Source organism: Terrapene carolina, unplaced genomic scaffold (genome assembly GCF_002925995.2).
Source record: "Terrapene carolina triunguis isolate 2854851 unplaced genomic scaffold, T_m_triunguis-2.0 Scaffold559, whole genome shotgun sequence".
Classification (NCBI taxonomy): Eukaryota; Metazoa; Chordata; order Testudines; family Emydidae; genus Terrapene; species Terrapene triunguis.
The window spans coordinates 35,986-48,034 of record NW_020664910.1 but is presented as its reverse complement, the minus strand read 5'-3'; the positions used below and the strand labels follow the sequence as shown (position 1 = coordinate 48,034).

At 49.1% G+C, this 12,049-nt stretch overlaps 1 protein-coding gene across 1 annotated transcript in view; it reads left to right on the top strand.

Moving 5' to 3' along the window:
* Positions 1 to 8,213: 8,213 nt before the first annotated feature.
* KLRG1 (killer cell lectin like receptor G1) overlaps positions 8,214 to 12,049 on the top strand; it is a 7,934-nt gene continuing 4,098 nt past the window's right edge. The window contains exons 1-2 of the mRNA XM_029913266.1: positions 8,214 to 8,514; positions 11,462 to 11,565. Coding sequence (XP_029769126.1) covers positions 8,431 to 8,514; positions 11,462 to 11,565 — 188 coding nt within the window. The 5' untranslated portion in view covers positions 8,214 to 8,430. The remainder of the gene's footprint in view (positions 8,515 to 11,461; positions 11,566 to 12,049) is intronic.

Below are 12,049 nucleotides of genomic sequence, written 5' to 3'. Positions count from 1 at the left end.
CTGGTTACGGAACATCGCCACATCCCGACCCCCTCCCGAGGGTGGCTCACGAGACCCTCACGCGCTACTCACCCGTCATCTGATTTCACCCCCCCTGAGAAGGCGAGCGCGGTGCCTGCTGGGAGTTGTAGTCATGAGAGCCCGAGGCTCGCTGGGCGGCTCTCTAGCCGGAGCGCGGGGAGATGGGGCCGTGCGGGGCGCGGCTCTGAGCGGGCCCGGCCGGGATGGCACAGTCGGGTCACCGCGAGGGGATGGCGGGAGCCCCCGGGCCATGGCAGGCTCCGGCCCCCTGGTTTCGCTGGCCGGCGGGTGTCCCCTGCCCGGGGCTCGTAGCCCCGGGATCGGCCCCAGACCGTTACTGCCGCTCGTGGGCCGGGGCGCGAGCGGTGACGGTGACGCTCCTCGGGGCCTGAGCTCGGCGCGGCGTGGCCGCTCCTGGGCCCGCCCCGCTCCGCCCCTCGGCGGGTCGCAGGCCGTGGCGGTGGGGCCCGCGGGCGGGGGTGGGCGAGGGAAGCAACCGGCCGCCACGGCCGGGACCTAAGCGCTGCACCCCCCGCGGTTCCGAGGGGATGTGGGCTCGCGCCTCACCTCGGCGCCTGGCCAGGAGCTCGTGGCCCTGCCTGGGGGGGACGCCCCCCCCGTGTCCCCTCAGGGCTGCACCTGAAAGCCAGGGGGTGGGAACAGCTCATAGCGCTGCTTTGGGACCTGCACTGGCTGCCCAGGGGTCTCTACATGGAGACCAAGCTCAGGGGTCGTCAATAGGCCAAATCTGGACCTCCGGACACGTTGTGATGGACCAAAAAATCCTTCTATTCACTTACTATTATTGTGGTGTGACAATGTTTCTCTGGAGTCTGGACCTTGATTATGCCTTAACCAAGAAATTTGGACCTTCACAAAAATAATTGACTGCCCCTGGATAAAGCCCTCAGTGGCATATGACCAGCCTCCCTGAGGGATCGCCCCTCTTGCTGCCTTACTGCCACAGCTGTAGTCACGGGGGCACTCCAGCGGATCCCTTAGTTAGGAAAGAGAGGGGTGGCTGGCAGGGTCCTCTTTCTGTCAGGGCTTGGAGACTCTGGGATCTCCTACCCCTCTTGGTCTGAAATAGTCAGAATCTGATTATTTTCTAGGCACGCTGCAAAAGACACCTGTTTGATAAGGTTTTTGGAGAGGGCTGAAGGTAAGCTTCTTAGATAGTGAAGGGGAAGAAAGGAGCTTCTGTAGGTGGCTGGCTAAGCTTCTGCTGACATGATCATTTTAATGTTGCTGAGGTTTGAAGTGTATTAGTGAGTGTTAAGGCACCAAGGGACTTGGATAGGCATCTTTATAGTTATTTGTAAATTTAAATAAATAAATATCAACTATTATATCTACACTAATGGCTCACAGGTCTACCTCTCCACTGTCTCTTGTCTTCTGTCCTAGCTAAAATCTAGGCCTGTCTGACATCTCCTCATGGACGTTCAGCCATCAGCTGAAGCTCAACATGGCCAAAAGAAAGTTCATAATCTTTCCCCTCAAGCCTCTATCCTCCCTTTTTCACTCACCATGGATGACGCCACCATCCTCATTGTCACAAAGGCCTATAACTGGGTGTCATCTTTGACTTGGTCCTCTGTCTAGATCAGCGGTTCTCAACCCGCAGGCTGCATGTGACCCAATTAGCACACAGCTGTGACCCAGCTCAGCTGTGTGCTAAAGGCCATGGGCTGCAGGCTGCCCTGCCACGTGGCGGGCTCTGGGTTCCCGGCTGCCCTGCCACACGGCGGGCTCCGGCATCCGGGCTCCCAGCTGCCCTGACATGTACCGGGCTGTTGGCTGCCACTGGCCCCGCAGGGCGGAGCTCAGGGTCTGGGCAGTTGGCTGCCGCCTGGCCCACTCCACGGCAGGGCTTGGGATCTGGGCAGCCAGCTGCCAGCCGGCTCCCCACACAGCATATGTGGCCCATAATGATAAATAGGTTGAGAACCACTGGTCTAGATGCTCACATCCCAGCTGTATCTACTTCTTGCTGGTTCTTCCTGAATAATGTCTTTAAGATCCACCGTATAGATAAACTTCACTTTATCTCATGTCTCAGCTACACGTTCCTCCTCTTTGGTTGTGAGAAACCACTTTTTGTTCCACTTACGTTCATTCAAAGCACTGCTGTAAAAATCATTTACTTGCTTTGTCACTTTGACCATTTCCTCCTCTGCATCCTTCCACTCTCTTCCCCCATCTCCACTGCATCAAACACTATTTGTCTTCCCTTTAAAAGGCCTTCATGGCCTAGCTTCACTCTTATCTGTCATCTCATATACACTTTTGAGATGTGACTGTTGCCTCTGTTCTGCCAATGATTCCAGCTTTCATTGCCCATTTGCTGAAATTGTCAGTTTTCCAAGAACACCTTTGCACTTTCTTCCGTGCTGCCCCTTATGCATGGAGAGAGCTCTCCGTAAAAGTCCGCAAAGCCACCACCTTGTCCTCTCAAATCTCCTCTTGGTTATGTTGCCTCCAAAGTGCTTGGCAATGATGAGGCAGTTGGTGTACTGTGACTGCTGCTTATTACACCTATCATAATACTCTGTTTCCTTGTGCTCCCTCTGTATCAGCGTATTGGCTCTTGCCTCCATTTAAGCTAACCCCTTCCTTGAATTCACTTCTTTCACACAGCTGAAGGTTGAGGCTGCCAGATTGCATTTTTTTTTTAAAATGCAGCCTCAGGTTTCCTGTTTTGCCTTATTCTGAGCTCTTTCGCTCAACAGCCTGATTCAAACTCCTTGCCGTACACACTCCTCATCTTGGCATGGATGTAAGCATGGCAGAAACCTCTGTGGCAGAAATGAGTGAAGAAATAATCTATACTTCTGTACGGTTTTCACGGACACTGCCAGTCTGTTCCAATGATGTCAGGACAAATAGAGGTAAGCAAGCCAAATGAAACTGGTGAATCCCAGAGCAAAGGCTCTGTCATATGGTATCTACAGGAGCTATTGCAGAAATGTTCAGAGCTGGTCATTGATTTTGGGTGTCCAGCTTGAGACATCTTGGGTTTGATTTTTAAAAGTGCTGAGCACTCACAACTCTATGGGAAATCAGTGGGAGCTGAAAGAGCACAGCATCTCTGAAATTAAGGCCCCTAGTAGGATTCTCAGGTTGGGTACCCGAAATCTGTAGCTTTCTTGAGCTTGACTGCATGACAGTAGACTGGAGAATTTAAGCCTATGTAGATTAATAAAGATGAAGGTACAGATAAATTATTGGCATATATGAGTCATACATGAGAGAGGGAAAAGATCTTTTAGATCATTCTGTCTGTCTTCCGAGGGCGAGTGCAAGATTGTTCCATGTGGCATATTATATTTTTTCAGTGTTTTCTTCAATCTAGTTTTAAAAGCCCCCCCCGTAACAGAGCTTCCATCTCTTCTCCTGAGAGACCATTCCACAGCTTAGCACATCTCACTATCAGGAAGATTTTCCTGGGATTCATCTTATATTTTTCCTTTCATAGTTTCCATTCCCCTCTTGCTGTTTATATCCTTCAGATATTTGCAGGCTGTTATGAAGTCCCCACCTTAGTTGTGGTTAAGTTAAGATTGATTTTAGCTCTCTTAATTTCTCATAATTGTTTCCTTCCAGTCCTCTGATCATTTTTGTTGCTCTTCTCTGAACTCCCCCCAGTTTGCTAATGTCTAATAATGAGCTGCCCACATTGAACATAATATTCCAGGTAGGGTCTCATCAGAACTGTGCAGAGAGGGGCTATTGCTTCACTGTCCCAAGAAGAGATGCTTCTGTGTATGCAGCTAAAACACACATTCCTGGTGCCTGGGACTGTTGATGCCACGTGTCTAGATATAAATCTGTTTGAACAAAGCTGCATAGGAAACTTCAAATATCCACCTGCCAGTGAAGTCTCACTCAGTTGGTAGGAAACCTCCTTGGTTTTGGATATGTTTTCTGGCTGTGTTTCAAGTCCATTACATGGGAGATGTGGATTGTATTGTGTATATTTCAATTAGATGTTTGCAGTCTCTCTTTCGTTTCAAAATCTCCCTTTTCACGTTGTCCCCTGCTGAGCTAAGGCTAGAGGAACAGAAAAGGGGAAGCTCCTCTTCACACCCACATCCCTCTGCCTCCACAGGAAACAGCGTCTGATCACTGTCCACCTCATTCCTCCAAATGAAGTATCTTTCTCTGGGCTGAAGCAAGGCTCTTACTACCTCTTATTGGGTCACATCTTGTCATTTCCTGGGGAACAATGCAGTTCACCACAGTCAACTCTCCAAGAGCTTTGTCCAGTCCCTGTTTAAATGTCCTGTGTGTAAAAGGGTTCCCTCCTCTTCCTTTGGGGAGACTCTTCTCCAGTCTCACAGGTTCTTCACTGTTAGGAAATATTTTGTGATTATCCAGTGTGAGATTTCCACTTCTTGTTCAGTTTCATCTCATCTTGGTTTTTTCCCTTTCCCCACACAAAGCCTCTCTCCTTGTGATACCATAACAGCTGAGATCAGCAGAGGCCCTTAGGCCTCCGGCACCTTGGTTCAACAGGGCAGAACTACAGGCACTGAATTCTCACTGAAGGACCCTCAACTCTGGAGTTTGCTTTCCTTCTTAGTTGGATGGATCCTGCCAAGACTCAGATTCAGCCAGTATGTGCCGGTGCAGCATACCAACACTGCTTGCATGCTGCTATCTTATTCTCCAAAATTTAAGTTTTCATGTGTTTTAAAAAGTCTCTAGCTGTAATGATTGGTTGGAGAGATGCACTCAGCTCCTGTTTTCAAGGCTAAGGGATGCAGTGATCTCTATCTGTGTTTGCAGAGTCTGAAACAATAACTCTGTGTGGTGTGAACTGTCCTATTTATCTCAGTGGGAGCCACGCCAGATGCACAAGGATAACAATGTTGACATTTCAAGTATTAATTATTTCATTGCTCACCTGTTGAAGTCCTGGGAATGTGGGCATGCACAAACCTCCCCACAACTGACGGCATGGGCAGTGTGTGAACCTCTGGCTGGGGGAGACTAGCCCCCAGCCCTGCCCCTTCTGCCCAGGGCCTCGCCCCTTCCACCGGAGCCCAGAGCCCTCCCACTGTGGCTGCCAGCCCCTGCCCCAGGCTAGTGCCCCCAGCCCTGGGGGGAGGGAGGGCGATGCCAGTGCAGCCCCCCGCAACGCTGGGAGGGTGGGCGGTGCGGCCCCAGCCCCTGGAGCTGGGCTGCAGCATGGGAAGCAGCAGGGGGGCTGGGGGTGGAGCATGGGTGGGCCATGCCTGTCTGGGGAGGCACAGCCTCCCCTAGCCTGTGATACCTGCCACCCATGACTAAAGGCTAAGGAGAGGAGCCACTGAACCCAGGGCTCAAATAATTATGGGTGATAACAAAAGGAATCAGCTCACTGTGAGCATGTAGGAAAGGAGAGGGATGATCCTATTATGAAGGTCTGCAATCTACTGAGTGATGCCTCACTTTTGGCACCATGAGTGATTGGCCTTGGGAGAGTACTGCCACTTTCCCCAGTCAAGAAGGGGCCAAACCTAAGGAGCCTAGTAGAGCCCAAAGGAGCATCTGACCCCTCTTGAAGGAGAGCCACGCTCAAGAAGCCCAGTGGTGTATATGTGCCTCACTCAGGGGAAACCAAACACGCAGAGCCCATGGGTGTCTTTGCACCCCAGTGATGGGGAACCAAGCCCAAAGATCATGTATGATCACATTTTGAACATCTATACAATTGACTGTGAGTGATGTCTTGTGGCTGGATCTTGGAAGGGTACCACAGCCTTTATTTTGGTTTGTTTCCATCTGCACCCTGGATCCTGAGACTGCTGACCTTGATAGTCTGGTTCAAGGCCTTTTAGCTTCCCCAGCCTTTGGGGAAGGGGCAAGATTAGGAAAGTGTATGTGGGTTCAATGGATATTGATAACTTATTGGGACTAACTGATTAAGGCAGATGAATTTATGGGGATACATTTATTTCTGGTTTGTGATTCTTTCATTGTACATGTGCCAAGAGCCCAGTGAGCGGGCCATTTCAAAGTCAAAATAATAACATAAAGATATAATGAATAGGACATAGCCAGCACAGCTACAGTTGTAAGCAAGCAAGCAAGGAAGATGTAAGCAAGCAACTGTAGCCATCACAATTTTATTTTAGTCTTTCCTCATACATATTGTGCTGGAATTAGTTTTTCATGGCAGCAGGAACTTTGGTTCTGTGGGAAAGATGCAACGTCTGGACTGGGAGGTTGAGAGAGGAGGGTCCGGGACGCATACTCTGTTTTTGAGAAGAGGGAGGAACTGAAAAGTTTGGACAGGCGACTTCTCAGAACTGTGAAACCAGACTTCAGTGTTAAGTGTGAGCAGATATTTATCTTCTATTTGAGCTATTTTCTGTTTATAATCGATGAGTGCAAAGGATTATGTGATGGAGATGGAGCTCCCCCTTCCCTCTTAACATCAGGCTTTGTGGGATTTCTCAGGCCCTCAGACTGAGTCCAATATCTTGAGACACTCAACAGCCACACTGTGCTAGTAAAACTGTCATAATAATAATGAATTGTTATCCAAAGGTCTCGTCCTAGGCATTGTACAGAGATGAACGAAGACATGATCAATGTCAGAGAAAGGGAGTAACTTTTCCATCTGAAACTCCAGGAAGAATTCTAGAGAGGCAGAATGTAGTTATATGATTAGGAACCTGGACAGGATGCTGAGGTTAAAACTACCTACTCAGGCAGAAAGTACCAGGAAATCTTTAAATCAACATGTGGAGAAGGTCTTATTTTTACATTGTATCTGAAAAGTAGCAGCTCCAGGAGCACAAAATCATTCGTCAGCACCACAATGGAACATTGGAGTCAGTAATGATTCTTCAGGAACAACGCTCCTGATTGAGTCACATGCACCATCCACGTCCACACAGCGCCCTAGCCGGACTCTGAGGTATTGGGGTCAGTTCTGATTCAGAGGAAGGTGTTCCCTTACCAGGAGTGCTCCCTGCCGCAAAATATCCCGTAGCACTGTGCAGGGCTGTTGAGTTCAGTGTTGTGGAATTACTGATGTCTGGGTAGTGCAGATGTAGGCAGCCATTTCTGGGTATGGATATATTATTAAAGGAACTATAGGGAGATGTAAGCAGTGCATCCCTTTTGGGGTATAAAATCTATAGCCTTCTCTGTAGCCATAAGCTGTTTGGGACAGGAATGCTGTTATTGTTGGACCCATTTATAAATTGTCCAGTACCACGTGTGTGCACAAGGCTAAAAATACAGCTATTAATGGGGATGCATAGTCAGGTAGGTGTATATACCATACATTTACCATGGTTCCTGTTTTTTCTCTTTCAGCTCCCCAGCACTGGTCATGTGGCCTGTACAGCTTGGCTGTAGGTGTTGGGACACTGAGCGCCCTCATGGTGATTGCAGTGGTAGTATGCACGGTTTGGAGGAATGGTGAGTGTCCAAAGAGACATTGATGTGAACAACCTGAGATCACAAGATAGGAGATCTGTTCTCAATTCACCTAAGCAGAGAAGGCAAGATTCTGATTACCGTTATACTATGGCAAATCGGGAGTAACTCCACTGAAGACACTGGAGATACTCTAGCTTTGCACCCTGTAAAGGAAATCAGAAGCTTGCCTACAGCTTACTGAGGTCACCCCCTATGGAGACCCCAGAGGGTAGATCCTTTAACTAGGCCTTGTTTCCTAGTTAAAGGAAGAGCAATGAAATATAATGAGTTTTTTTTGTTTTGTTTTTTTTCCCCCCAGATTTGTCTACCGTTAGACAGTGAATTGAGAAATAAAAGTATTACCGGTATGACATTCTTAGTGTAGCACGTACAAGAAGGTGCTAAACCCCATATGAATATGTTGCATGCTGCTGTGAGCTGTGATCACACCTTTTTCACTTCTCATCCTGTGAAACGATCACGCCCTCGGTATGTCGTGACCTTTTCCCCTGTGTTTCAAACACACGCAGCACCTGTCTTGCTTTCAGAGGGCTAAGTTCTGCTCTCACAGGACTAAGTAACTGCATCCACTGAAGTCTGTGGAGTTATCCAAGTGTCAAAGGAAGATCAGCCCTATAGTGCACACAACTGATCAAATTCAGAGGTGATGTAAAGAGTGGTGCAAGTTACACAAAGGGCCTGTGATTCCATTGCCTTGTATAGTTGTTTATACTTTTATTCCTGACTCTCACGTCCCTGCCTTAATTACAGTCCATCCTGTCCACATGGCTGTTGTGTTCTACCCAAGGTGGCTACATTTTCGCAAGTGGGTGTGCAATCCCGGCATGTATCCTAGCTATAAAATGCTCTAAAATGCTTCAGAGTGAATAGAAAGAGAAAAGTCATTATGATTCCTTTGCAGATAGCCCCTGTCCTGGATGCCCTGACCAGTGGTTTGGTTACAGGAACAGCTGTTACTTCTTCTCCAAGATGAAAAAGGATTGGAATTCTAGCCAGGCAACCTGTTCTGCAGAAGGATCACATCTCCTGGTGATCAGTGATGCCAAGAAAATGGTAAAAGTCTGTCAGTATCATTACATATGAGGCTCTTTCATTGTCTTGCAAATGCTTCTGTGATTTGCCTCCAGTGCATGCTATCATGCTGACACCAATTTACTATAAAGGGGCGAAAAAACCCTTCATTATAACAATGTTACGCAGGAGGCTGACATTTTCAGTCTACATCTAAGAGGTTCCCATGGGGAGGTTATGATCAGCAGTCAGGGAAGGATGTTGCATGGGAGCCTTTTTCCATCCTTTGGCCCATGTCCCTGTCCCCACCAATAGTTAGCTTTCCACTGATGAGAGTTAGCTTAGCTCAGCTAGTCTCAGCAACTGAACGCAGTTGTGTGGGTGATACTGGAAGCCATCTGTTTGTAAGCTCTTTCACCTCCAGGTGCCAGGTAGGGGGCACAAAACTGATGACCATGAGAGTGTTTCAGGCACCAGGCAAACAAGGCAAAGCTAGTTGGGACTCTTGCTTAAGCAAATCCTGACCACAGTCCTTGCTGCTGGGAGCCGTCCTCAACCTCCATACGACCCATTTTTCTACTGCCAGAAAACCTCCCTGACCCCTCTGCTGAAAGTTCCCCACCGACTTCTCAGTTCCTGGGGCCTCCCTTGATATCTCCTGTCATGAGTTCCACATACAATGGATTTTCCTTCTATAAATCACCCCTGTACTCCAGCCACGTGCTACTGCGTTCCTTATGCTGCATAGGCTGTGACCCATAGGCTCCCTTTTGCTGGAAACATTCTTTGATTTCCTGGAGATGTTTCCCAATCTGGCCTATCTCCACACGGCCAGAAGCCCTCCCTGGTTTCTCCAAGCTTCCATTCCCCAGGCATCTCTCTGGCTCCTCCTAGTCCCTTGCCTCACAAAGACACTTCATTGCTAGAGCTTCTATGGAAGATGTCAGTTTTGTTGTTTTGCTTCCTTGCATCACCATTCCTGGCAGCAGGAGGCATGGAGTATTTATTATGATTTAGTTAGAAACACAGTGGGGCAAATTCATCCCTAGTGATTTCTTCAATTTTTGTGGATTTATTCCACGGCGGAATTTATTGTGTACAATTATTGTTTCTATGAACAATGAACACAAGCTCAAAGTCAGACAAATGGAAATGAAATCCTGTAGGGAAGGGGTGGACAAACTATGGCCTGGGGGCCGCATCCAGCCCTCCAGATGTTTTAATCTGGCCCTCGAGCTCCCGATGGAGAGCGGGGCCTGGAGCTTGCCCCGCTCCGTTGCTCCAGCCGGGGAGTAGGGTCGGGGGCTTGCCCTGCTCTGTGCGGCTCCCAGAAGCAGTGGCATGTCCCCACTCCGGCTCCTACGCATAGGGGCAGCCAAGGGGCTCCGCATGCTGCCCCCGGGAACCCCGGCCAATGAGAGCTGCAGGGGCAACGCCTGCGGACAGGGCAGCACACAGAGCCACCTGGTCGTGCCTCCGCATAGGAGCCAGAGGAGGGAAATGCCGCTGCTTCTGGGAGCTGCTTGAGGTAAGCGCCGCCTGGAGCCTGCACCCCTGACCCCTTCCTGTACCCGACCCCCCTGCCCCAGCCCTGATCCCCCTCCAGCCCTCTGAACTCCTCGGTCCTAGCCCGCAGCACCTTCCTGCACCCCCAACCCCTCAGCCCCACCCCAGAGCCTGCACCTCCAGCCGGTGCCCTGACCCCTGCACCCCAACTTCCTGCCCCAGCCAGGAGCCCCCTCCCGCACCCTGAACTCCACATATCTGGCCCCACCCCAGAGCCTGCAACCTCAGCCGGAGCCCTCACCCCCTCCCGCACCCCAACACCCAATTTTGTGAGCATTCATGGCCCGCCATACAATTTCCATACCCAGATGTGGCCCTCGGGCCAAGAAATTTGCCCACCCCAGCTGTGGGGGAAAAGTTCTTGTGTCTTAATGAAACCTCAATGCTGCCCTGCCAATGCCTATTCCAGTCCTGTGCTTCCCCACGTAGCTCTGCCAATGCCTATCAATCCTGCCCTGTAGCTGCACTGAGTTCAGCCTGTGCACCTCTGTCCTGACTTGGTCTGAAATTGCCCTGTAGCTTTGAATGTAGGACCCTTATCTAAGAGACTCTGGCGGGTGCACTCTGAGTTCACTTAGTGCCCTGGGAACTTCCTTTGCTGTATCAACACAAGGCACCTCAAGTTGTGATTTGCTGCTTTCTGAACACAGTGTGTGCTACATGTCTCAAGACAGGACACCCAGGATTGGGCTGCTGCTTACCCCCTAATTATAAAAAGAAGAGTTTGGGGAACACAAGGCAGGGCCAGCAGCAAAGGAGACAAGCTATCAGCATTTCTTAAGGTGGAAGCAGAGGTCTTGCCACTCACATGAAGAGTAGTTAAAACTGCAAACTTCATTTGCAGTTTTTACTGAAAAATTCCCAAGTTTTACACAAGTAATTATTCAGTTTTTATTGATTTTTCATCCAATTTTGGGCCATTCAAGTACATGAAGAAAATCCAATGCATTCCATTAGTTAGACGTGTTTATGTTACTAATAAGTTAGTCTAAGTGTAAAGTGTGAGACTGTTGGTCAAAGTAAGGCAATGTGGTAGAAGATACGCACGCACATGCATGTGTGTACATATAGTCACAAACTGTTAATGTACAGTTCATTAAATAAACCACAGCATTAAACTGCTTTTACTTTCAATACTATTACTTTGTTGTTACTTTTTTTTCTGTCCTCCTGTCCCCCCAAAACTGTCAAGTTAAGTTTCTGCACTGATTTTCACACATTTTAAATTTTTTGTAATAAACAGAGATGAAATTCCCAGGAAATTTTAAACAAAATAATCACTGAAAATAAAGGTCCTTGATAATAGTCAGGCTCAGCTGATATATTTTGCTACCTGACATTTGATCGCTCCGTTTGCCTATCAGGACTTGAATTTTCAGGTTGATTTTGATTAGTTCCTTTGTCCTTCCCCACTCCCTTCTAGGACCTGTTCTTGGGAATGCACATAAATTACCACTGGATTGGTCTGAGGAACAGCACAGGCAGTGGCTGGACCTGGGAAGACGGCTCAAAACTCAACAATACAAAGTGAGTTTGGTTTCAGTTTAAAAAAAAAAAACAGCAGCACTCTGAAGAGCTAGATCCTCAGATACTAACAGTGTTTATCAGTCCTTGCTCAGGCAAAACTACTGAGGTATAGGTACAGCGCCATAGCTATGCTGGCATAACCCCACAGTGCAGATGCATCCTACACTGAGGGAAGGGTTTATTCTGTCAGTGTAGGAACACCATATTCCTGAGGGATGCACAGGCGCTGACTTTTTTCTTTCCAGATGGGTGCTCCATCCCCGCTCCACCCTGAGGCCCTGCCCCTACTCCACCCCTTCCCCCAAGGCCCCACTCTCACTCTGCCTCTTCTCGCTCCTGCTCCGTCCCCTCCCCCGAGCATGCCCTGCCTTGCTCTGCCTCTTCTCACCCCCTCTTTGCCCCTTCCCCTCAGTGCCCGCCGCTGAGCAACTGGTGGGTGCTGAGCAACTGGTGGGTGCTGAGCAACTGGTGGGTGCTGAGCAAC